This window comes from Girardinichthys multiradiatus, chromosome 9 (genome assembly GCF_021462225.1).
Source record: "Girardinichthys multiradiatus isolate DD_20200921_A chromosome 9, DD_fGirMul_XY1, whole genome shotgun sequence".
Classification (NCBI taxonomy): domain Eukaryota; kingdom Metazoa; phylum Chordata; class Actinopteri; order Cyprinodontiformes; family Goodeidae; genus Girardinichthys; species Girardinichthys multiradiatus.
Window position 1 is genome coordinate 5,658,139 of NC_061802.1, and position 27,185 is coordinate 5,685,323.

Genomic DNA, 27,185 nt, shown 5'->3' on the forward strand with positions numbered 1-27,185 from the left:
GGTGTACAGTGCTGTATATAGGGACCTTTAAATATAGAAAAAAGGCATTAACACAGCAGTGGCTGCTTTTTATTGCTTACAATAGTCACCTTTAGAAAACTGTAGCAAAAAGGAGGCAAACAGCAAACTATTTTATTAATGAAGACATTTTTGTTGAGTCGCCTGGGTGGCTCAACAAAAATGCCGCCCAGGCAGTACAAGTTTTTCTTTGTTCAACTTGTACTGTTGAACTTTAACTCATAAAAAAGAAGTAAGCTGAGAAAACCTTTCCTCCTCTGCAGTTCAATATTAAAACAACACCTTATGTGAATCCTCTGCTGGGTTGAACTTACGAATAACTATCACAGTTGCAGACTGTATTCAGAAGAAAAAACATAAATCCGTCTTTATAACAAGGAGGCAAAACATTGTTTAGTTGTCACTTACAGCTGAGCTCTATTCTTATGAAATCCTTGATGCCCAGATTTTCAAGAAAGAGCCCAGAGGAGGATGTTGTTTTAAACAGAAAAGAGATGTCTGCATTCAGCTCTCCATGAAAGGTAGGGAAGTGAAGGTAGGACGTCTCCTTGTCAAAAAATGCAGCATTCCAGAAGTTTTCTATAACACAGAAAAACAGCTGAAATGTTTTGTGTTTTCTACCAAGAAATATGGCTGTAAAACTTTTTTAGGCCATTGTAGCATATATCACATTGGAACAAAGCTCATTAAAGAGAAAACTCATTATGAGGGCTGTATAATGGAAACCATGTAGTAAACAAATGAACCAACTGTTCAGCTAATTAGGTGAGGAAAAAAGGCACAACAGCAGCTATGCTATCTTACTTATGTTGATTTATCTTTGGGCATTTATTTACTAACTCATTAAACTTATTGGTGACTATATAAGCAGTCATCAGAAGTAAAATATATCAACTTGTTAATTTATTTTACATTTTCTATTAATACTGTGGTTATAAAATGGCATCGGGGAGTTTTTAATTGGGTGTCTGCTAATTAGCTAGTGTAATTTGCTGCTGGGAAATCTTCCATTCACAATTTAAATGGAAAGAGTCTGGACAGGGGGACTGACTTAATGTGGGTTGTTGTATCATCAGATGAAAAACATTCAAGGGTACATACAGTATTTTCACATGGAAAACTAAAACATTTTCACCTTTGGTACCAGCTGCGTGAAAAGCAGCAACATATTGAAATAGACTTACGGTCTCCATGACAGCGGAGAGGTCCCACCCTGTAGGCAGCCTCTGAACCTGGACGGTGGATGTCACCCAGCAACAACGACCTGACTGGTAGGATCTTCTTATGGGTGACAAGGCCTGAGTCATCCGTCCTGAGGTGGAAGAAGAGAAAAAGAGCAGCAGGATTGAACATATGCCAGAAATAAGACATAATAGGAAAAGGGAAAACTGTTCCTACCTGAAGTCAAACTAAAGTAAAAAAGTGGAATAAATTCTGTTTAGAAGATGAACACTCTGTTTGGACTGCAGTCATTTGTTCTCAGAGGCTTACTTAAGGATGTGCTGACAGACAAAAAAAAAAACAATCTGAGCTGACACAACGTCTTACTCTTGGTGGAACTGTTCCCTGCACAATGTTAGCTTGAGTGATTCATTTGCACATCCAAACCAACTGCTTTGTTGCTGCAAAACAAAATAAATAAATTATGGGACTGCATGGCATTGGTATATCTGATAAAATGATGGCAGCAGCAAAATGGAGCAAATTTTGACAACAGGAGATAATCTGTGATGAGATTGTTGGATAAAAGATGCAGGGTCATTGGGAATGCAGAGCTGGTTTCAGTATAAGACAGTCCTGACTGCAGAGCTAGAGTGAGACAATAAAATGCTCAAGGCCTGAGTAAAAAGAAATAAAAGACCAGACAAAGGATGTTTAAATGTCTTGGGATTTGTTGATGTCTCCTTCCTGGTATAGAAGACACCTCAAATTCATAAATAAATTCAAGCAACAGTAGAGTGGTCTGAAATACATTTTGTGAAAATGTCAATGTCTTACAGTGCCTAACAAAGGTAACAACTTTCACTCAAACAGATATAACAGAGGGTTCTTTTCAGATGTTTAAAACAGGCAGATAATAAAAACAGATTAGAAATGATCAAAGGAAGTAAACAAGCATATGCATTAAAAAAGAAAAAACTGAATTTTATTCAAGAGAACAGGGTACTACGATCAAATAATTTACTGATATGTCAACAGAAAACTTCAATATGTTGTAGAAAATCCAGTGCAACCAGTTGCCTTCAAAAGTTAATTAATAAGCAAATATAGTCAACCTGTGTGAAATTTCATCTCAGTTTAAATCCAGCAGGCCTCTGAGGTTTATTCATGAACGAATAGCATCATAAAGCATCATAAAGACCAAGAAACACAGCAGACAGGTTGGTGAAAAGATTGTTGGGAATTGGGGTTTGGTAAAAAAAAAAAAGATATCCCAACTATTGGACATCTCATGGAGCATTGTTCAATCCATTATTCAAAGTTCTGAGTGTGGCTCAATGGCAAACCTACCAAGACATGTTCATGAACCAACACTGACTGTTTTGGAAGAGTGACACCCAAGTAGCCCAGAGGCCCATGGCAACTCTGAAGGAGCTACAGAGATCCACAGCTCAGATGAAAGATAGGAAACAAGTGAAAGAAGGTTATCTGGTCAGATGAGAACAAAACTGCACTGAGGTGGAAAAACTAACACCATGAACAGACCATTCCCACCTTGAAACATGGTGGTAGCAGCATTGAACTGTGGTCATGCTTTAACAGGGCAAAAAGTTGGTCAGCTGATGGAAAGATGGATAGAGATAAATTCAGGCCAGTTCTAAAACAAATGTGACCGGACCAGAGTTTCACCTTCCAGCAGGACCATGGCCCTAAACATTCAAGTGGAGTTGAATGTTTGGAGGATAGATTAAACGATATTCATGTATTTAAAATACCTACACATTCAAAACCTAAATCTAATCGAGAATCTGTGGCAAGACTTGAACATTGGTGTTCACACACTATACCTCCATTCTAACAGAGCTTAAAAAGATGGTAGAGTCATATTGCAAATAGGCAAAAATTGTCATCGTAGTGAAAGCTGGTATTACAAAGCATTGACAAGGACTTAATATATGCATGCCACAGTTATCAATTTTTTGTTTGTAAAAGAACATTTTAAAATCATGTGTTAGTTTCCTTCCATAAACCTTTACTTCATGTAATTATTATCTACCTTACTAACCTTGTGTGGATTTATCTTAAACAAATCTTTCAACCTTCAGAAATACATTCTGAAGTTTGTTTCTTTGTGACAAATGCCTTGTAGAGGTATTACTACTTATACAAGCCAGACTATTGCATAATGATCATTTAGGTTTCTAATCATTCTGTAATATAGGTTAAATAAAACTATAGCTTCCTTTGTTCTTTAGTTTCTTTTTTGACAATGTTCTGATTTGATAAGAAAATTTTCCACATTGTGACAGTAATCCATAGCCAGCACAACTACATGCATTGAACTAACAAATATAAAAAAGTCAGAAAGAAAACCCCTAAAACTTAAAACGGAACAAATCAAAAGATGGAACACACAAATGTAGGAAGTCTTGGGCTTTGTCTTTAAGTTTGATTCTTTAAATATCAATGGATGTGTTTTAATGTTTGACATTTTAAAGTTGATCAAAGTTTATTTATTACATGTAATTATTTCTGATACTTTGAGTAATTGAAGACAGAGTTTGATAAATCTAGAAAGGAGATAAAGCTCCAAAAGCATAAATTACTTCAGTTTAGACATAAGATACATGAAAGTTCTGTTATTGTATTAGGCTATTATTAACAGAACAGTACAAAAACAACCCTTAAACCTCTTATCAGCACTGTAGCCATGCCAACAGAGTCGTAGCTATGCAGAGTTATTGCTGCACATGTTTCCTCACATATAAAATTATTTTGATGGAAAGGAAAGGTCATACCATCTTTACCACTTTCTTCACTCATATGTTGAGGACAGGAGCTTTACAAAAATCTAGACTTATTCTGTTATAAATCTCTGAGCTAACAGTTAAGCTTGAGGTATCAACTCTTCTTCTAGACCCCACTTACAATCTGCTTTTGAAATTTAAAAAGAGCATGCAGATACACTATGTGACATTAACAATCACTGTTCATGTAATCAACGAGTTCGATAGGGTTCGGTTTTTGGAGCATTACTTGTCTAAATACATTTAAACGCATAAAATTAAACAATTAGCTTGCTAAAACAGTTAAAACACTTTAAGAGAAAATCTATGTAAAGAACCTTAAGAGAGAAAGTTGCACAATAATTTACAGTACCATAGGTCATAGTCAGCATCACAGTTGCAGTAGAAACTTGAGTCGAGACAGTTGTCCTGCAGACCACACATGCACTGCCGGCTGCCAGGCACAGCTCCACCCCAGTAGTTCTGGATCTGACCTGGGGCTGGGCCTCCTACCCACCAGCTAAATGGAGCACCATCTTAAACACAAGCAAAACACAGAACAATGTTTCACATGCAGAAAAACAGGCAATATATTAAATTTCATGAAGAAACACAGAAAAACTTTTACACAAATCTATTAAAGAGGCAGATGTTATTTCTGCTTTTAACTACAAAGGCAGAATGGTCACACTAAAGCTGAAGCACTGAGAATACACCTGTTAGCAAGATATGACTGAAGTTAGAGTAAGAAACTGCCATATGGGAAATAGCCCTGTGTGCTGCAACTAGATACTCTCTGCCGTTGTTACTCAGCTCACAATCCCACAATCCCAGCTTGCTTTATGTACACACACATATTAACACAATGATGCAATGCTTTATGAACCACCACAAATGAAACAAAGACAGATTTATGTGGACATTTTCTTGGCATCAATGTAGAGCCATTGCTGTGTGAAAACAGCTAATCAGTCTTTTGAACATATGGACGTGACAGTTTATGTACAATGTCTCCAAAATCAATGTTTTTTATGAAGTCATCATTTAATTCTCATCTAATTAACAGATTTAGGTAATTAATCTCTCCATTATAAATGAGATAAATATCCAAACCAGATTCTGCTTGTCGTGTTTCTTGTCTGACAACACACCCAAATCTTTGAGATTTTTATAAAATGCATTATTCCAGCGCCTGTCCAACCTTGAACAAGTATCACTGTTACATTCCAGATAAAACTAGGCAGGAAAGAAGTGACTGAGTTCCTAAGAGTTATGCTGATCAGAAGGCTTTTAATTGTGAGGTTCACAGGATTTGCTACTTTTTAATTCCTTAGAACACCCTTGAGCTGTGTATTTAAGTCCTCATTTAATGAAAGAAAAAAATCTGATGATTTCCTAAACAATTAAGTGCAGTAAAGCAGTGGAGATAATGCACAAGCAAAATTTAATTAATGTTTTAAATAGTAACTTAACCGACTAAATCAGCAGTTCACACCACTCTGCCCTGATTTCAGATATAGATCCCACAGACTCAGAAAAGCTTACTTTGCAAAGACATTGCCTCCAGACATCTTGACATTTCCACTCCTAACACACTCAGCAAAAAAGCTGACTAACACAATTACTGTTAAATATCGCCACTTCCGAAGTTCTCTAAGTAACTTATGTTAAATATTAAATGTCACAGATTTTTTCCCTTGCCATAGCTTACCCAGGGTGTTAAATAGGCGAGACCTCCTGCAGTGGTAGGATAGCTCCTGCTCACAGTGCTCTGACTGACTGATGATGGCTGATAGCTGCTTCTCTTCAGATTGGTAGTGAAAGTTGGCAAAGTGTTGGTTTGTGTCAGGGGAGGCCTGAACTGTGGTCAGCTCTGTGTTGTTATGCTGTATGACAATCCATGTCTGGTCCTCTGGTGGAGAGGCAGCAACGTTGAGAAGAAAAAAACAATAATAACAATGCTCAGATTGGCAGATATCAACGATCTACAAGAAATAGACATATCCATGTCTGTGTTTTTTGTTTTTTTTTACCTGTCATGTTACAATAAACGAGCTGGGGTTTGATTGGTCCACTGCCATCGACATCTATGTAAAAGTGCCCTGAGGTGTTGCCTTTGTGCTTGTAGATTTCACATGACCGTTCAAATTTTGCTATAGCAAAAATATAACAGAATGTAAATCAAAGGGTGTAAAAGTTTTAAATACACAGAAACTATTCAGTAGAAGTTAGAGATTTACATACACCCATCAGTATGAATTTATACATTTTTGAGTTTTAATGATTTATTTGATTTGTTCCTTTAAAGGGTTGATTGATAATACATCACACACATCCAATGATGTTTACGAACATGAATTAGGTGCACAATTTGAGTTTATGTTGAATTTTTATAATTTTCTGGGTCAGGTTTATAGATACAGGCTAAAATATATACATACAGCACCAATTTACATTTAAATGCCCCTCAGCAGGTTAGAGAGAAACCATTTTGTTGGCTTGGGAGGGTCCATGTTTTCTGGTAGGATCTTTCACCACTTTTCTTAGTGGAATTGTAAGAGTTCATTTAGACTGGATGGTTTTCTGGCACAAACTGCCCGATAGGATTGAGTTTGAAGGCATTCCAGAAGCCCTATGTTAATTTGCTTCATTCTTTCCAAAAGCAGAGTTGATGTGTGTTTGGTGTTGTTGTCATGTTGGAAAACAGGACAACAATCCTGTTTTCCAACAGGACATCTAAATGGCTCAAACATGGTTGCCTCCCATTAAAACCTGTTGTAGATCCTACTCATTTGAATATTTCCTTGAATATGAGTACGCTATCTTTAACTAAGTGGTAGGGCTTTCTATTTGTTGTAAAGTTACCCTTACTGTACCCTCATTTCTTATTTTGTGACTTTATATTTTACCGTTGGGTGAATCTGCATGCTTCCATTTTCCTGTCACTTTGCTGATGGTAAGGCTGAATTCCCTCACTGAGGGCCAATTGACATTCTATTCTATTCTATTCTATTCTATTCTATTCTATTCTATTCTATTCTATACATTATGTGTCTGTGTTGTAATGCTTTGCAGTACAGTACAGTACTACAGTACAGTACTAATGTTTGTCTTCTTTTTCCATGAAATCATAATCATGTCCTGGTTCCACCTTACTTTGATCTTGGCAATCTGCCTCTGAACAGCTATTCAGGTTTTCAACGCTATAAAGAGTACAATAGTGTAGCTAAAGACATTAAAGAAATATGATTGTTCCTGTTCTTCCAATTGAAATACGTTTTTTGAGATATTTTTAGCACTTGAAAGTCTTTGGTACTTAGGTTAAAAATATTAGGCATGATGAGAAAGAAGAAGCATTTAAGAGCTGAGAATTGACACAGTGCTTTACGTTGCTCTTTGAAGATAGAAGTCGGAGAAAATTGTGGCTTTCATCTACAGCGGGATGCCGTCCCTTTGTTCTGTCTTCTTCTATCCCCCCGTGGAAAGGTGACATTTTATTTCTACATTATGGATGCATTAAGGGATGCTATTTTTGCCAAGAAGGAGCATATGAAATTTAGGGCAAACCTATCTAAAAGTCTCCAAAGAACTGCAAGTAATGAATTCAGTAAATATGAGTAGGTTTCCAAAAGCTCATTTGATATGCACAACATGTTTTACTTTGCTCCAAAGTGACTGGTGCATTTGTAAATAAAACAATTAAGATTCAGATTTCTTTTTAGTATACAGCTGAATATTTTATTTTAGAAACCAAACAAACTCATAATAAATAAATTTAGAGTAACTTTTTACAATAAAAAGCACAACTATAGTAGGCTATGTGCAGGTGACAGCAATAATAAGACCAAAACAATCTTTAAAACTTTTAAATTAAATGGGATTCTAATATACAAAGCATAATGAAGAATCACCAATCTGTCTGGTCTATTCCTGAAGGAACAGAGCTAATTAAAGTTTTTAACCAATGGCATAAGAAGAAATCCACAGGTAAATTGACAGCATAGAGTAAGATTCCAATTTATAAAATGTATTTCTCTTCTTTAGATTAATGAAAATTTTAATTCTGGCTTTTTATTTGAAATTAAAATGTATCTAATGCAGTTTTTATACTTGGCTTTCAAAAAAGCAGAAAAGTTGTAAAATAGGAATAATTTGCTGAAAGCTGTAATAAAATCTGAGATTAAAATACATAAATAGAAAATGAAACCTGAAAATATTAGACAGTGCCTTGCATAGCTATTCACACCACTTAAACGTATCCAATTTTGTCACATTAAAAAAGAAACGATGTTGATCTAAGCAGTTCATACTGAAGTGGACGTAAAGTGACAAATGGTTTTCAAAATAAAATAGAAATGAAATCCAAAGAATGTATCACGCTATTGTATTAAGCGGCATGCAATTATATTCTAAATATATTCTTTGGGTTTGATGGTGTTGTACTGGACATAGCATGGATATTTTGCAGTTGTTTTAAAACGCTACAAAATTATAATTTATTTAGCTTTAAACTATTAAAATCCCATGTCAAGTGCCATACAGTGGCTTTGCCATCACCCCATAAGACTTATTGTGTGTTTGTTTTGATGTAAAGCTTACAGCTGTGGCAGGTGGCTCCTCTGTAGCCACTATTAGAGCAGTTACAGTGGAAGGTGCTCCATGACTGAGTGCATCTTCCTCCATGTTTGCAGTGACTCGGGGAACACCTGCAGGGGAGAGAAGAGAGCAGTGAATACATGACAAGATTAACTTATTCTTTGTCAAAAGTTCTCTCAAAGTTTCACAAGGATGTTCGTATGTCTTTAAAACATCTGTTCCGATGAAAAGGTGTGGAGCAGGGACCCGAATTAAATCAGCTAAAAAAAAAAAAAAAAACGTACTTGTAGTTTCAACAGTCTGTGCAGCCTGAGGACCAGCTGGTTGATAAGATGGATTTTTTTTTCAAGATGTATTACACATTTCTGTCCATCTGCCGAGGTGATCCAAAGGGTCTGCTCTACATAAAATCTCTATAGTCTTGAAAAAAAATTGATTACAGATAACCGGAAGTACTGAACATTTATACAACAGTTAAATTGTAGTAACATGTAGACAAAACTTGGAGGCACGTTTAAAAATTGGAGACAAAATACGTCTAGTGTTAGCCATTACACAAAATGTAGAGTTTAATTTCTTTGAAATTCTCGCTAAATTTGATCTTCAAGGTAGCTTTGCAGCTGAGTTCCTTCACAGGGATAAAATTTTAACTTTCTTTTTTCATTTGAGTATTAGGCTTTGTTTACAGAAACCAGTAGACCTGAAAATATGAATAATTACCTGCTTCTTACTTTTTCACTAATATTTTTAAATAACTGGAATTTCAGCAGAACTGGGTGTAATATAAAGCAAGTAATAGTAATATTCAGTGCCTCAAATGTATTTATTCCCCTTGACCTTTTCCACATTTTGTCATGATACAACCACAAACTAAAATACATTTATTGTGATACAATGCGATTGATCAACACAAGTATTAGTGCAAGGAAATGAATTGATGATCTTCTAGAGTGTCTACAATTAAAATAGTGTCTTGTCCAAGGACACAACAACTGAGATGGACAGAGCGGGACAACCCTTCCTGTAACTTCCTGTAACCGGCAACCCAGAGGTTACAGGACGAACCCCTACCACCACTGTCGCTCCAATTTATTGGCAGTACACTTAACAAATCTGGTTACTATAGAAAAGTTACAAGAAGACTTTGTTAAAAGAAACCCCTAAGAGGTCTTTCTGGAAATTTGTAATGTAAAGGACACATAACACATGTACAATGATGGGGTTTTGTCCAAACCTTTTGAAATACATACAAAATGCTGGGCACATCAGCCTGAACACATCATCCCCAAGGGGATAGTGTTGGTAGTATCATGCTGTGAGGAGCCTTTTCTTGACAAGGAAAGAAGCTTCAAAAGATATGAGGAAGAGGCATGAAGAGGAGGTTCACCTTCCAAAAGGTCAATAAGCCTGAACCAGCTACAAAAGGATGGTTTTAATCAAAGCACATTTATGAGTTAAAAAAGGCCAGTCAAAGTCTAGACCTAAAACCAGTTCAGAATGTGTGGTAAGTATTGATTCAGAGAGCTGAACACAAATGCATGCTAGAATTTTCAGATTTTTATTAGTAAAAAAGCAGTCATTTTCCTTCCACAGTCAGTCTATTGTATAAACTACCAATGAGATACATCTATGTTTTTCATTGTAATATGACGAAATTTGGAAAGTTCAAAGGGGTTTCAACACTTTTGCAAGGCAATGTATAGAGAGACATATTCACAGTAACCAGGGATTCCAAACTTTTCAACTTTGTTTTATGTTTGTCACCCAGCACAGCATGCTACTGGCACAGAAGGCTGCTCATTTCAACCCCTGCAGTGATGTTTGTGAGGTGGTGCTATTAGATCTAATTAGGTGTTGGAGGCTGCAGCATTTAGGAGTTAGGTGCACAGTAATATTTAAGTTAATTAAGGTGGGGCAGTTGTAATTAATCGGGCTTTAGCATAGTGCTAATGAGCTAATTTGCATTAGAAGTCGGAGCTTGACATCTAACACAGTAATATTTTTATTTCTTTGGTATTTTTATCATGTTTAAAATTACACATTAGTAAGTATAAATGTTAATTTTTCAGTAGATTCTTTATAAGTATTTCTGTGTATGTTTTGCTTGCTGAATTACAAAGAATCCAAAACAAACAGCTACTGATTTAATAGATATGCATACAAACGTGCATTAGATCTATTATTATTCAACGTCAAACTACTTTTTTCTTTTCTAAACTCATCTCATTATTAAATTGGACAAAATTATCAACAACTTTTTTCACAGTGCCATGAGCAATCAAGAGGATTTAAACATTGATCAGATCAACCACTCCCTTGTGATTATCCACAAATATCCCCTTCAACACAAAAGTTTTTTAGTATTCACTTAGAAAAAGGCCTTGACATAAGGGCCTAAAAGGAAGAGCCCAAATTTTGTATTTTAATCTATACAAATTAAAACTTTAGACCACTTGTCTGTACCACAGAGGTAAAGAGCTTTCTGTGCCCTTGTTTCCGCACAGTTTGGTTACTTATTAGAGCAGGTAAAAGCTTTCACAGGTCTCCAGTCTGCTCTTAGGAAAAAGTGACTTTCTGAAAGATTGAAATAAATATTCTGAGCCATCACAGTGAATAGATGTTACTTCCTTAAGTGTAGGTGTAGAAACACTGCCTCACGAAGCTGCAAATACATACATCAGGAGTGTTGCTAGTGATTATGAATTCATGGTTCTTAACACTGAATGTGAATTGGAGCCGATGAACAATAAGTGTCTGCAGGGGGTGAAATCAACAATTTAAAATTACTCTTGAGAAATTTCTTTTGTCAAAAATGATGGAAATATGTGTTTGTTATGATTCTGGCACGTCTGCTCTACCCTGTTCCCCTGGCTGCAATCAGCAGATGAGATGCACCTGGTGGCTGCTGCAGTGCAGTGCAATCTTTGGCAGGCCAAGCACCTGTGTCTTCCCTGATATATACTGACTCTGACAAGCAGACGGTGCCAGATTTTTGAAAGTCATCGTGTGAGTAGATATCCAGCGTTCCTTCCTGTCTGATCATTGTTTCTTGACCTTGCCTTGCCTCTTGGATTTTTGCCTCTCTGCCTACTCCCTGTCGGACTGTTTGGATTTTGGTTGTCAACCCTGTTTCTTGCATCTGGTTTATGCCTCTGCCTGCCCCTTGCCTGGAGTCTCTTGTTCCGATCATTGACCCTGTTTCTGCCCTTGGATTATTCAGCCTGGAGTCACTTCTTACCTGTGCTGTGGAGATCACTGCCTGCCACCCACCGAGGTTTCCCCTCTGGGTTTCAAGTTCTACTCAAGACAAAAGCAGGTTAATGACTTTTCTGATCCCTGCAATATCTGGAGAAACTGCAAGTCACTAATCCCTCTTTCTGCCCCAGTGATTCCCAGAAGCTGTGTGGAGTTTTACTTGAGAGACGTTTTCCTGTGGTTGAATAAACCTTTTAAATTTTCAGTACTGTGTCTGGCTGAATCTTGGGTCTGCCTGTTTCTGATTCGTAATAGAAAAATCTGGCCAAAAATGGACCCATCGCCAGCACAACAATGGCGCACCCACGTTGATGAGACCCTTTCCTGGTTGGGTTCCGGCTTGGAGGATTGCCAGAACGTAATTTTTACATTACGTTCTGGCAATCTTGTCACCGTCGCAAAGAAACCACGCCCAAGTGACATGGACAACAGCAGAGGTAAGGGAGCCACGCCTATCTCCGCCTGAGATGTTCAGGGGAGACCCAGACCAGTGTCGAGCTTTCCTAACTTAGTGTGAAATTCATTTTGAGCTTCAGCCGTCATCCTTTCCCACTGAACGTTCCAAGGTGGCTTTTGTTATATCTCTGCTGGCAGGAAAGGCAAAACAGTGGGGGACTGCTGAATGTCATAACAGGTCTGCATCTTGTAATCTATATGAAACTTTTTCCAAGGAACTAATTCGAGTTTTTGACCTGGTCATTCCAAGTTGTGAAGCCGCAAGAGGATTACTGTCCCTCAAACAGGGTGATCAGCCTGTCTCGTCCTATATAATTGACTCATTTGTTGGCCGCAGAGAGCCGTTGGAATGAGGCAGCACAAATGGATGCATTCATGAAAGGACTAAACGCAGACATCAAGGATGAGTTAGCGACCCGTGACTACCCCTCTTCCCTGAAACAACTCGAGGACCTGGCTGCTCGCATTAATATTTGGCTGGCAGAGAGAAGGAGGGAGAAGCGACATGAGGAGGGTCGCTCATCATTAACTCAGGGTTCTGCACACCGGCATGAGAGAAGGAGCCAGTCACCTCTCACTGAGGAAAATGAGAATTGTGAGCCCATGCAACTGGGCAGAACCAAGATTACCCCTGAGGAGAAAGATCGTCGGAGAAGATTCAAGCTCTGTTTTTATTGTGGAGAGAAGGGACATTTAGCACTCAGGTGTCCATTAAAAGGACAGGCTCAGCAGAAGAAGGGAGGTCTCTACTGAGCCGAAGTCAGCTAACTGCCTCCTCCTTCTTGTTTCCTGCTCGTTTTCAAACCTCTTCCATGTCTCTCCTGGGGGCCGTGTTTATTGATTCAGGAGCAGACACTGAATTCATGGACGAAACATTTGCAAATAAGAACGGCATAAAGCTTTTTCCGTCAGCTGACACACAAAACGTGCTAGCATTGGATGGTGAACAATTTACAACTCAGGACGGGGGAGATTACCTGAACAGTTGGAGGTAATCATCAAGAAAAAGTAACTTTCATGATCATTAATTCACCTGAACTTCCTGTAGTCCTAGGTTCCTCCTAGTTGCAGAAACACAACCCTCACATCGACTGGAAGAATAAAGAAGTTCTGGGTTGGTCTGAGTCATGTTCTGCTTTTGTCTGCTGCTACGGAGGTTAGTGTGGAGAATGAGGTTGAGGAGACCTATCTGGATTTATCCAAGGTACCGCAAAAATACCATGATTTAAAGGAAGTATTTAATAAGATCAAGGCCACAGCTCTGCCACCCCATAGACCTTATGATTGTGCTATTGATTTGTTTCCTGGCACATCACCCCCTAAAGGCAGAATCTATTCATTTGTCTGGTCCAGAGCACAGGGCCATGAAGAATTATGTTGATGAGGCATTAAAAGCAGGGCACATTCAACCTTCTTCCTCTCCTGCAGGTGCTGGTTTCTTTTTTGTTGGGAAGAGGGATGGTTCGTTGAGACCATGCATTGATTATAGAGGCCTTAATGAGATAACAGTTAAAAATAGATACCCTTTACCACTCATGAACACAGCTTTTGATCAGATCCAGGGAGCCAAGATATTTTCTAAGCTGGATCTAAGGAATGCATATCATCTGGTCCGAATCAGAGAAGGAGATGATTGGAAAATGGCTTTCAACACGCCTACAGGCCATTATGAATTCAAGGTCATGCCATTTGGACTTACTAACGCTCCTGCAGTTTTTCAGTCATTGGTCAATGACGTTCTAAGAGACATGGTGGGTCAATTCGTATTTGTTTATCTTGATGACATACTGATTTATTCTCAAGATCTGGAAACCCACAGAAAACATGTCAGAGCTGTTCTCCTGCGTCTTCTCCAAAACCAGTTGTTCGTCAAGGCAGAAAAATGTGAGTTTCAAATAACCACCACTTCCTTTTTGGGCTTCATCATTTCCCCAGATCAAGTGCTTGTCGACCCCTCCAAAGTCAAGGCCGTATTGGAATGGCCTGTTCCAACTGATCGCAAGCAGCTTCAAAGATTTCTGGGCTTCGCAAACTTTTATAGGATGTTTATTAGAAATTACAGCCTGGTTGCTACTCCTCTGAACGCTCTTACTTCTTCCAAGGCAAAATGTCTGTGGAATAAGGATGCAGAGAAGGCCTTTAATAGGTTGAAGGAACTCTTCATGTCAGCTCCAGTGTTACGTCTCCTGACCCAGAGAGACACTTTATTGTGGAGGTGGATGCCTCAAGCACTGGGATCGGAGTCGTATTAAGCCAAAGAGGTGAGGATGATCGTGTTCACCCATGTGCCTTCTTCTCAAGGACTCTGTCACAGGCTCAGCGGAATTACGACGTGGGAGACAGAGAGTTGCTGGCCGTCAAGTTGGCATTGACAGAGTGGAGAAATTGGCTGGAGGGGACTAAGGAGCCGTTTATGGTATGGACTGACTATAAGAACTTGGAGTACCTGAAATCACCAAAACGGCTTAACCCCAGGCAGGCAAGGTGGGCTCTGTTTTGTGGTCGTTTTAATTTCTCCCTGTCTTACAGGCCAGGGAGTAAAAATGGCAAACCTGACGCCCTATCCCAGATTCAAGAGCCCGCAGAATCTCAGTCTGCGGGTGAAGAGGAGTTTATTCTTCCTGAACCCTTCAGGTTGTCTGTGTCCCAAGTTGAGGTGGAAAGGGAGGTCCAGGAGGCCATCAGGGATCTGCATATCCCACCATCATGCCCACCGGACTGCTGTTTTGTTCCTGAATGCCTTGTGCCAAAGGTACTGGAGTCTTGTCATTGCTCTCGTCTCATTTGTCATCCTGGAATCAGCAGAACGATTCAGACAGTTCAAACTCAGTTTTGGTGGCCATTGCTGGTTAAGGATGTCAAAGACTTTGTTTCTGCATGCCTTCAATGTTGCCAGGCCAAGTCTTCTCGTCGCCCCCCTGAGGGGTTGTTGCACCCATTGCCCATTCCCACTCGCCCATGGTCACACATTGCTATGGACTTTGTAACAGGTTTACCGGTGTCAAATGGTCACTCTGTTCTACTGACCATAATTGACAGATTTTCTAAGATGGTTCATCTGGTGCCCCTGGAGAAGCTCCCGTCTACAAAGGAGATGGGTGAGATACTGACCAAAGATGTTTTCAGGCTACATGGAATTCCTATTGACATTGTTTCTGATAGAGGACCCCAGTTTGTGTCACGTTTTTAGAAGTTCTGTTCCTTGTTGGGAATTTCTATCAGTCTCTCTTCAGGTTTTCATCCTCAGTCTGATGGTCAAACTGAGAGGGCAAACCAAGAAGTGGAAACCAAACTTCGCATCTTATGTGAGTCAGACCCGACCAAGTGGTCACAAAATTTGCCCTGGGTTGAATACGCCATGAACTCTATGCAATCAAGTGCCACTGGTTTGTCCCCTTTTCATGTGGTGTTTGGTTTCCAGCCACCCATGTTTTCGGTTCAGGAGAGAGAGGCTAATGTTCCATCTGCCGAAGCGGCTGCCCTAAGGTGCCAAAGAATATGGAGAAAGGCCAGGAGGTCGATAATCAGAATGTCACTGGTTCAGTCAAGAACGGCCAACCGGAGACGGATCCCTGCCCCTAAGTACCAGGTGGGGCAGAAAGTTTGGCTCTCCGCCAAGGACCTTCCATTATGGGTAGCATCCCGGAAATTGGCACCCCGATTTGTTGGACCTTTCCCAATTTCCAAGATCATCAACCCTGTCGCTGTATGGCTGAGATTACCCAATTCCATGAGGATTCACCCCACGTTCCACGTTTCTCAGGTCAAGCCCTTCGTGGAGCCCCGACTTTTCAAAACACTTTAATCAAGAAATAAAATAATATTGACATTTTTTTTTTCTTATAGCAACAAACAATTATTTAGATTTTATGTTCTAAAAACTAAAAAAATAGGGAAAGTACAGAACTTGCTGAATTTGGTCTGATTTTCTTCACTGAAAAAGGTAAGCAGGCATAGGCATGGATAGATATATTATACAACACAATAATCACTTCAAAATGGTTAGTGTTAATGTTTGGAAATTTTTAAATAAGACTGTGACCATATTTAATAATAAAACATGTCTAACTCATTTTGGAGTCATTTTGATATTTCGATGACCTAGTGTCCCAGCTGTACCTGAATGCGGCATGCTCATCCATGCTCACCAGCAGAGATTCCTCAGACTTGCATTTTGTATGGTATGTGGAGTTTGGGTTCATAAGATGTTACCTGTAGCCATTTGAATATCCTCAGATTTTTTTCTAGTGTCTGTGATATTTACAGTAACTTGCGAAAGTATTCACCCCCCCACCTCCCTTGGCTTTTTTAATGTTTTGTTGCCTCACAAACTGGAATTAAAATGTATTGTTTGAAAGTGTGCACCATTTCATTTATAGAACATGTCTACAACTTCAATTCAATACAATTCAATTCTGTTTTATTTATATAGCGCCAATTCACAGCACGTCATCTCAAGGCACTTCACAAAGTCAATTCAATCGAATCATACAGATTTCAAGTCAGATAAATACTTTCCAATTAATCCTAACTGTCAAACAGTGCAGTCAGATTCAGTTATTTATTCAAATTGGTTAAAACGTTTTTCTATCTCAGAAAATCTAGCAGATTGCATCGAGTCAGTGACTTGTGGCAGTCACTCCTCCTGAATGGGAATGTAGCAAAAGTGGACAGTCACAGGCCCCACAGGCTTAGTGTGAGCGGCTATCTGCCATGACCGACTGGAGGTTTGAGAGAACAGAGCAGAAACAGAAAAAGAACACGGAAGCACTGATCCAGGAGTACTTTCTATGGGAAGGAAAAGTAAATGTTAATGGATGTAGCTCCTTTAGTGTTTTAATTTAGGAAGAAAAAACAGATAAACTCTGAGCCAGTTTTCAAGGTTAGAGTCTGAAAGAGAGGACATAGAGTTAGTTACAGTTAAGCTCAGTCAATCGCCATGTCTAGGAGAGAGAAAGGGTTAAACACTGAAAGACAGGGCCAAGTGGATCATGGGTAGAGGGTGAGCATTAAGTTGTTGCCAGCAGAAGCTCGGACGATTCCCCTCTCCAGAAAGGTGTCACAGGTAGACACAGAGCCAGGCCAGGTGTAGCTTCTAGGAAGAGAATAGAAAGAACAAGGTTAAAAGCTGAAATAACAGCAAATAATACAAAATTGGAGAGTAGTGTGAGAATGTAGCGAAGAGGGTGAAAGTGGTCATTAGCAGCATAAGCTTATAGCAGCATAACTACACAGATAGTTTCAGTTCAGATTATTTAGTTAAACGGCGCATATTTACAACAATGTCGTCTCAAGGCACCTCACAAAGGGTCCCACTGATGGTCATTGTTATACTAAAAACCACAATGATTGGGATACCTCTCTCTGTCAGATTGATTATAACCATTGGAAAAGAGAAGGGGTCATACAGGTATGAGAATGTAGCAGAGAGAGTGCAAGTGGTCATTATGTCCTCCAGCAGCCTAAGCCTATAGCAGCATAACTACAGAGATAGCTCAGGATAACCTAAGCCACTCTGACTATAAGCTTTATCAAAAAGGAAAGTTTTAAGCCTAGCCTTAAAAGTAGAGAGGGTGTCTGCCTCACAGACTAAAACTGGGAGCTGGTTCTACAGGAGAGGAGCCTGATAACTAAAGGATCTGCCTCCCATTCTACTTATAGAGACTCTAGGAACCACCAGTAAACCTGCAGTCTGTGAATGAAGTGCCCTGTTAGGAACATATGGAACAATCAGATTTCTGATGTATGATGGAGCTAGATCATTAAGGGCTTTATATGTGAGGAGGAGAATTTTAAATTATATTCTGGATTTAACAGGGAGCCAATGAAAGGAAGCTAAAGTAGGAGAAATATGATCTCTCTTTTTAATTTTCATCAGAACTCTTGCTGCAGCATTTGGGATCAGCTGAGGGCTTTTAACTGCATTTTGTGGACATCCTGATAGTAAGGAATTAAAATAGTTCAGCCTTGAAGTAACTTTAAATATGCATTGTTTTTTTTATTGTGAGGCAAACAAGATAAAGGTTCAAACTTCAGCATGCATGGCTGTTAACCCAGCCGTGGCCCTATAAAGTCAGTACTTTATAGGGCCACCTTTCGCAGCAATTACAGCTGCAAGTTCATAGTGCTTTCCTTAGTGGCCTAAAAAGTAAACTTTAGCCTCATCTGACCAGAGCACCTTCCACCATACGTTTAGGGAGTCGTCCTCATGCCTTTTGGCAAACACACAACGTGCTTTTTTTTTTTTTTACACCGAGTATGGGCTTTTGTCCGGCCACTCTTTCATAAAGTCCAGCTAAATGAAGTATATGGCTTATTGTGGTCCTGTGGAGAGATACTCCAGTCTGTGGAACTTTGCAACTCCTTCAGGCTTACATTTGGTCCGTGCTGCCTCTCTGATTAATATCCTCCTTTGCCTGGTCTGTGAGTTTTAGTGGGTGGCCCTCTCTGGTCAGGTTTGTTGTGTTACCATGAGCTTTACATTTAAGGATGATGGATTTGTAGGTGCTCCAGGGGAACATCAGAGATTTGGATTTTTTTTGTAACTCCATCCGGACTTGTACTTCTTAACAACTTGTTGAGAAGTAGAAGTCGCTTGTTTGGAGAGCTCCTTTGTGTTTTAAGGTGTAAAGCCTCTTACCTAGTGGTGTTGCAGCCTCTGGCACCTTTCAGAAATGTTGTGTTTATACTGACATGTGACACTTAGATTGCACACAGGTGGACTTCATTTCACTAATTAACCAACTTGGACTATTTTGTGCAGATCCATCACATAAAATAAGATTTTTTTTAAATTCAATCACAGGTTGGAATGTAACAAAATAGATAAAAAGCCAAGAGAGGTGAATACTTTTGCAAGGCACAGTAAATTCAGCTTGGCATTGTTTAGGGTGAGTAATACAGTTTATTGCAGAGTGAACTGCAAACCTTATTGCTGTTGAAAAATATGTACGCTGAAAAGGTTTGGGCTTGGTCCACCTTCTTTCTCCACTTTTCTTTTCTTAACCTAAAAGAAATACTCCCAAACTCATGGTCACACTGTCCCTCATAGAGACTGAGGAATAAAAGCCACAGAGAACATTTTTAGAAGGTAATCCATGGCGTCTAAAACAATGAGGGTAAGTTGCGAGCCTGTAGAGCAGGCACGTTTTTCTGCTCTACAGTTTTTCTCATATGCTTCCTTTGTGACCTATCTTTGATCTCTTGTTCAAAATTTAAGTGAGCACTTTTTATTTGATGGATTATAAAAATATACAATTATTTCTTTTAACTCTTTAGATACATTCTGAACTAAATGTTTTAACAGTTGATAAGTTGACCCCTGAGGTGCAAACAGAGAAACATTTCCAAAAAAAACAGATTGTAGTTAACAAACAAACTGAATAATTTCACTTTCTGAAAAACTAGGACAATTCTCCTGTTTTTGAGAGCACAGAATAAAGTCTTTCATGATGAATTGCTTGTATTCTTTCTTTTTTTATAACCTTTGCATCTTTTAGCAGTGACCTTGCAAAGAGTTTTAAAAATAAATCACACACAAACAAAAAAAGGTCCATAATGTAATTTCTGGTATTGTGATTTCCTGAAGTACTAATTTAAATATCTTTATGAAGAGACATCAAAAGAATGGGAAGCTGCAGGCTTTGCACTTTAGATCAGTAGTAGCAGTGCATTATAAAATGGCCAACGTTGTTACAAGAAGTTTAAAACGCTGAGCAACAACTAAATTATATGTATCAGGATGAATAAAAGGTGAAGTATCCCATCCTGCAACAGTGTTGAAGTATCTTTTAAGTCTTTTCTAAGTGATTTTAAAAATGTTATAAAGTGTTTATAGCTTGAATGATGACTTCAATACAAAGCATTTATGAATTATATTTAAGAAATATTATATTTAAGATTTTAATGTTAGCAGTTTTTAAAGGTCACATAAAACAGATGAACAAATGATCAGTGCATGCAATCTTTGAGAACGTCCTTCAATATTGCTACAAGTTAAATAAAATTTGACAGCTGGTTAACTGTTTCTAAAATTTACCTCATGCACCATTAGGAGGAAAGACATATCCAAGGAACCTGCACATGGATCTAGATCTGTGCCATGGTTAACCTGAGAAATTCAGTTATTTTTCATCTGTATCTCCTCAGTAGGTCTCTATCATGATTAACATTTTGCAGTTAAATGTGCCCTCCAACATGCTGCATGTTGTAGATCAGGTAACAGAATGAGGATAGAGTTTTCTGGTAAGGTTTGACAGTCTGTATAATCTCTCCTGGATAACTGAGCTTCCAGGTATCCAATCTTCCAGGTTTCTATTACTGCCTCTGGCTAAACCAACACAAGGCAGAAGCTTTGTGGACATGCGATTACTATGGAGGCTAACTAGTATTTCCTGTGAAGACTTTATGCCTGCTGAACAGCAAACGCAGGACTGCAGGGACAGTGCAAATTGCTGTTGTTTGGATTTTTTTAGCACCTGCTCAGTGATTCACCATGATGGCTCTCTTTTATTCAGAAAGTAATACAGCACAACATGCAGGTCATAAAAAATTTAGCTGACAGACCCGCAAATACACAGAATACACTTATTGACCTGGGGTGTATGTAAAGTTGAAACAGACATTTATATGCGCTGTAATAAAAGAAACATGACATTTTTCTCACTGCCAAACGTTAAAACAGACGTAACTTTTCAGTTTGCTCAATTAGAATTACCAAAAATATTTCTATTTTCAGAATGCCAGAATAATGAGAATTTTTAATTACTTTCTCCAATTTTAGAAGTTTACATACACATAAACAATTTAAAAACCCTAGATAATTTTGTCAATATTCTGATTAGTTCATTCATAACATTTTAGGTAAATGGAGGTGGATGTATTTTAAGGCAACACCTCAAACACAATGCTTTCTTGTTTGACATTGTGGAAAAATCAAAGTAAATTAGCCAAGATATCAGGAAGAGAATTGTGCACCTCCCAGAATCTTGCTCATCCTTCGGTACAATTTTCTGATGTCTGAACACCGTGCGAATCTACAGCCAGGGAGGAAGCATGTTCTGTCTTCTGTAGGTGCTAAAAGCCAAACCAAACTTATTGTTGAACAACACTGTTAAGAGAAGGTCTATACACACAGTGAAACTAGTCATATACTGACATAGGTGGTAAAGGCACTCAGAGAAGAATAAGCAATTACTGTAATAGTACCATAAAAAGTCAGATTATAGTTTCGGAATACTTTTAGAACAAGAACCCAATTTTTTGGAAACATGTTGTGTGGTCTGATGAAATTTTGTTTGGTAATGATGACATTTATTACATTTGGAAGAAAAAGCAGGAATTTGTGAGCCTTAGTACCTGTTAGGGTTTGAAAACTTTTGTATTGTTTATCACTCATGTCTGCTCTAAGTGCCTTTCCCTCCTACATGCCACAGGAAGGGATAGGGGGACAGGAGTGAGTTATGCTTTTATCAGCAGCATCTAAGGGCTGCTCAACCAAGTCCCATTTTCCCTCTCTGTTCAAAATCAAGACACATGAACCCTAACCTTTCTGACCCCACACACACACACACCCTGAATGTTTATTGAACTGTGTGTGAACCAGCATGTATAAATAAAGAGAGGGGGGTGCCAACACTTTGTAGTCTGCACTGCAGAGTGTGAGCTACCCTTGCTGCAAGTAAAACTGACTCTGTGTCGTTCCTTACCTCTGAGTTGATTAAATAATACCTAACAGTACCCAATACTAGCTGTAAAGTACGGGGGTGGCAATATAATGTGTTGGTGTTTAGTAGCAGGAGCGACTGGTGTACTTCCCTAAATTACATGGCATCATGAGTTAAAACATTATGTGGAAATACTAAACATCTCAAGACATCAGCCAGGAAGTGTCATGATCCTTGGGCGTTCGGTTGTGGTTTTTTAGGTTATTCTTATGTTCTATTGTTAGTACAGTTAAAATTATTTATAATATATATTTGTTTCCCTTGGTTTGAAAGTTTCTTTGTATCTCTGGTCAGATCCTCTCCTGTTAATTAGTCTCCCTCCCGCAGCTTCCCCGCTTTCACTCTGCCTCAGCTGCTCCACATCATCTTCTGATTAACACACTTCCCATGTCATTTCCCACAATTCCCTCAGTATTTAAGTTCACTGTTGGCCATTGTTCTCCGCTGGATCCTTCTGTTAACCTGTCTCATTTCTCCATTCTCTTCCATTACCTTTTACTTCCCTGTTGTCCTGCCTGTTCTCCTTCATTGCTCCATGTCATATTATCCACTCGCTATGCTCTAAGTTTTGCCTTTTTGTTAAGGTTAAATTCTTCAACTGACTTTTCTGCATTCACATTCAAGTCTTTACTTTGGTCTTTCATCCACACAACATGACCCAAAATGTTTGATCCAAGTCCTGCAGTTTAAAGGCAACTCTACCAAATACTACAAGAAAATTGGGAAACTTCTGAAAGCAAAGGAGGTAAAAAAAATATTATAATGGCATTTAGCAAATAAAAATAAAACTGGTCATTATAACTGAGTAAGAACAGGAAAGGTTTAGTTTGATATACTGAGAGACGTCTAGAAAAAGAGGTCATATGACTTTTTATAAAGTAAAAATCTGTTTCGATTCTGCATGAACCTGTGGTCAACAAATCTATTCTGTGTAACTGCTAGTCTGTCAGCTTCACTTTCTATAACCTGCATGTTGTGCTGCTGTGAATAAGAGACCTGACTGTGAATTGCTGAGCAGGTGCGAAAAAAATCCCCAAAATACTGTAAACTCTTCTCTCCTGTCCTGCTTAGACTGCTCAGCTGGCTGCAGTTACTTAAAGTCTTCACAGGTAGTTGCCTGTTAAATGCCTGAGAGATGCATACAGGTCCTAGCTACCAGTTCAGTTTCCAACATTTTTAGCTATATAGCTTTTACACATCCATTTGCAGAAACTGTTACACACACTGAGGAGAGAGGCTGGGGTTGCCATGCTAGTTCAAAAAACTGACATGCTTTGTGTTGCACGCAAAAAACGTGTTTGTGAAACTCCTTGGAATGAGTCAAATAATTAAGTGATGTTATTCAAATCTGAGAAGAAAGCCTTGGTTTTACTGTCCCAACATTAGTAAATGGAAACAATCACTGTTCTGTTAGAGTCGGTAGTGCTCTATGTTTTTTAAATTTGAATGCCATTGAAAAAGGGAACATAAAACACTATTAATTTGTCTACAAAATCCTCAGTTTATCTGTACATATAGTAAACTAATTAACATCCAAATTTGAAAGATGTTACGTAAACTATTAGGGGGGTTTTGAAAGCTTTCCCTTTTGCTACAAAAGAATTGATTGCTTTTGTAGCACACTGTCTTTTTTTCCTTCTGGATTACAGAAAACTAACTTAGTGACTCATTGGATGGCTCAGGGTATGAGCCCTATAAATTTGAGTGGAATTAGTTGGTTTATTCTCATCCTAAACATTTGCTGAGGCTAAAAAAAAGAAAATCGATTTCTATATGATTTAATCAATTTTCTCCTTCCAGGATGTTATTGATATCATATATTTTTTTGTTCGTTTTATCTGTTTTATCTGATTGATATGACATTTTTTTGTTAGTTTTATCTGTGTCTAAATAAAGGTATGCTGTGTCAAAATAAGGTGAGATCTTTCCATGTAATCCATGCAACATTTAGTAACCGCTCATAGTTAACTCCATAAAAGTTACAATAAATATCCTTATATCCTTATGTGTAATCCATGCAATAATTATTAAAATACACAGTTGAAGCAGTAGAGAGTGAAACAAGCATGTTCTCATATTCTGGAACTGAGAGACTGGAGAGGCCTGTGTGGAGCCACATATTATCTGTCTTATCTTTTGCAGAAGTATAAACAACAAGTATCCTATGATGTATGATGATTTTCCAAGTATTAAATGAAATCAGTAATCTTTGATTATCAAGTTAAAAGATGTATGATTGAAATGTGGTTAAGAACTGAGAATTAAAGTAAAAAACATTAAGGTTTGACATTCTTAATCAGCTATATATGAAAGAGATATAACGTTAATCATTTGTAAAGCATGAAGAAAAAAAATGAAGTGATGGTTTTGTAACTGTGTTTTAAAGTAAATACAGAAAGCTGAGAATGGAATGTGTAATACTGTGTAAAGTTTAAGACTAAGCAGATTAGGGAGAGAAATGTAGGATGACTAGGAGTGACGAGAGCCAGCTGCATGCTGACAGTGAACCTTTTGAAGGCTAACGGGAGGAAGGGAGGATGCGACTACAGACCAGTGTGGCTATTACCGGCATCTCCAAGGCTGAGAAACAGAATCAGTAGGTCACAGTGACCATGACTAAAGTATTGAGCAATAATCAAGGAGCTGAGCAAAGTAGGTTGCGCAATAACTGAGAAGCCTAACGAGGGGCTGACTGGTGAGAGCATCTGCGCAATAAAGGCAAAGCTGAGGGAGGGAACGGGGTTTGTTTCCTCGCAGAAGACCAGCGAACAAGATCGGACGGAGAAAAAAAAAGCTTAGATGGAAAAGGAACAGAAACACAGCCCAACTGATCGACTGCATTAAAAAGAGGATCAACCCGTGTTCCCCAGAAGGACTGTGCCTCAAGATTAAGAATCTGATTTAATCTAAAGCCTTTTTATCCAGACAACAGAAGTGAACTTGATCGGTGAACAGCTGATTGCTCTAAATTTCAGGCTTCTGGAAGTCCTGAATCAACCTCATTTATGTCTCCGGATTTCCTTCAACTCTTCAGCCTCTGGAAACTACTGTCTTCGGAGAAATATAACAACAAAGATCCTGTTTAACCATCAAAGCATGGAGCATCAGTGCCTGCCACTTAAAGGAAGAAATCTGAAGATTAAGTCATATTCCCTTCAAGAAACCATTCGTTGTTACCAGAAGAAACATCTCCATCAGGTGCATGGAAGAGGCTCCGTCTTCAAAGCCTCTCCAAACCCACTAGTTTCAGCATCAGGGAAAGACAGGTTGAGTTGATTGATTCATTTCTATTATTGAAATTATTTTGTGTTGCTGAATTTAAGCTGTTACTGACCCCTGCAAATCGTTACTAATTAAAGAAAGTATATAAAATTCTAGTTCAATCGTGGACATTCAATTATTTGAGTCACCGTATTTTTGGTTTTTCATTGGTGGTAAAAAGTCTTGTTGCCTGGTTCTAAGATATTTTAGGAGGTTTTTATAGGTTGCCTTAGTCAAGTTTGTTAAAACAGCGTCCTTGGGGCTCGTGCCGAGCCACTAAAATTAACCTAGCCCATATACCAAGAGCCAGTTGTAAAATTAGGGAATGAGCAGCCGTGAACAATAGTGACTGTTGAGGGTGTGGATGACTGCGATAGGCTACTCAGTCGTCCAGACCTCCAGTTGAAGAAGGGCGAGACTTTTGTATGAAGGCTGTCAGAGGCTAGGCGAGTCATATCCCGACACCAGCTTAAACAGAACTTTCAGTAAACCTGCTTAGTAAGATCGATCAGGTTTAGGGAAGTCCGGACCCGTTGGATGGAGAGCTGGTTTGAGCAATCCCTTTAGACATAGGGAAGTAGGAGGGAGGGGTTAGCTCATTGGACAACAAAAGCAGCAAACAGTGGACATGCAAGCTGCAATTAAGTTGGGTAAACCTCTAAAGTCTATACCACAAATATAGTAAATGTAAATAATGGGTTTAGAAAGAGGAAAGTATCACTGAAAGTATCTAAATGAACATAAACAGCATAACAATCCTCATGCAGCAAAAACGTATACTATTGGTCAAACCCAGTAATCAACATCCAATTAATCTATGTTCTATTCACCTGTTTTAACTAAATTACAGTCCATTGCTGAGAGCTGTTTTTACTGAGCCTTTAGAGATAAACTATCCTCAGATTTTCTCCAAACCTTTACTAAATTATACTAGAACAGTTATGTTATGTCATGATTGTTCATTCAATTAAAAAACACTTAACAGAAGCCTTTACTATTTATCTCTGTATTTAGAGAAACACTGATTAATTAAAAAAGGAACAAAGTATTTAACAGGTGTAAAATATCAGTCATAGTAATCATCATAGAAGTACAAAATTAAGGAATTCCCAAAAACAACACAAAGAATAAGCATTTACTGTAAGAGTGGTATTAAGTGCTCTATATGTTCAATAGAGTAAAAATCCACCTGTTTGTCAAAAATCAACACAGCACAAGAAAAATCTTAGTTCAAACTTTAGTTTTACAAACCTGTCAATGATGCCACAAATATCAACCTGCAGCAAATTGTAGTTTCCCAGCCGTCTTTCCTGCACTTTTATTAAGTCCACTAGTTGGTCGTCCAATTTTAGTAGACGCATACATCCCTGAAACACTTGAAATGGGTTTCTGCAGTCCAAACTGGCTCTCTGAGCAGGACAGCCTAAAGACAGATATACAAATTACTTAGATGGTATGAGAAACATCTGAGCAGGCAAAAGTCATGAAATAGTTATGATTCGTATTACTTCTTGGTACTAAAAAGTGGTAAAGTTAACTTTGGATACCTCAGGGTATTTTATTACAATTTTATTTGACAAGCCAACACAAAGTTGGGCAACATTAGAAGGTGAAAATGTTTTTTTTAAGGGGACATATCATGCAAAATCCACTCTTTTATCCCTTAAATACATTTTGTAGTGTATGTGAAGTCTTTAGGAGAAAAGTTGAATTTAGTCTCTCCAGGTGCGGCACAGATACCTTTATATTCTATTGGGGTCATATTTTTCAATTCGTTCAGTCCTCTCTATTCTGTTTTTTTAATTATTGTGTCACAGTATTTGCTGCATAACTGCTGAACAAGGTCATGGACTTCTGGCTAATCAATTTCCCAAATCCTCCATTTGTGATTCTCGCTGTGATTTTGTAGTCCAAGCTCAAGTAGGCC

General features: G+C 38.5%; 1 protein-coding gene across 1 annotated transcript in view; it reads right to left on the reverse strand.

Moving 5' to 3' along the window:
* The window catches only part of LOC124873250 (contactin-associated protein-like 4), a 147,478-nt gene that overhangs the window by 36,638 nt on the left and 83,655 nt on the right, over positions 1-27,185 (reverse strand). Inside the window, exons 10-16 of the mRNA XM_047373770.1 lie at positions 26,510-26,681; positions 8,565-8,671; positions 5,999-6,118; positions 5,677-5,877; positions 4,339-4,501; positions 1,203-1,330; positions 427-597 (exon numbers count right to left, since the gene is read on the reverse strand). Of these exons, the coding sequence (XP_047229726.1) occupies positions 427-597; positions 1,203-1,330; positions 4,339-4,501; positions 5,677-5,877; positions 5,999-6,118; positions 8,565-8,671; positions 26,510-26,681 (1,062 nt within the window). The remainder of the gene's footprint in view (positions 1-426; positions 598-1,202; positions 1,331-4,338; positions 4,502-5,676; positions 5,878-5,998; positions 6,119-8,564; positions 8,672-26,509; positions 26,682-27,185) is intronic.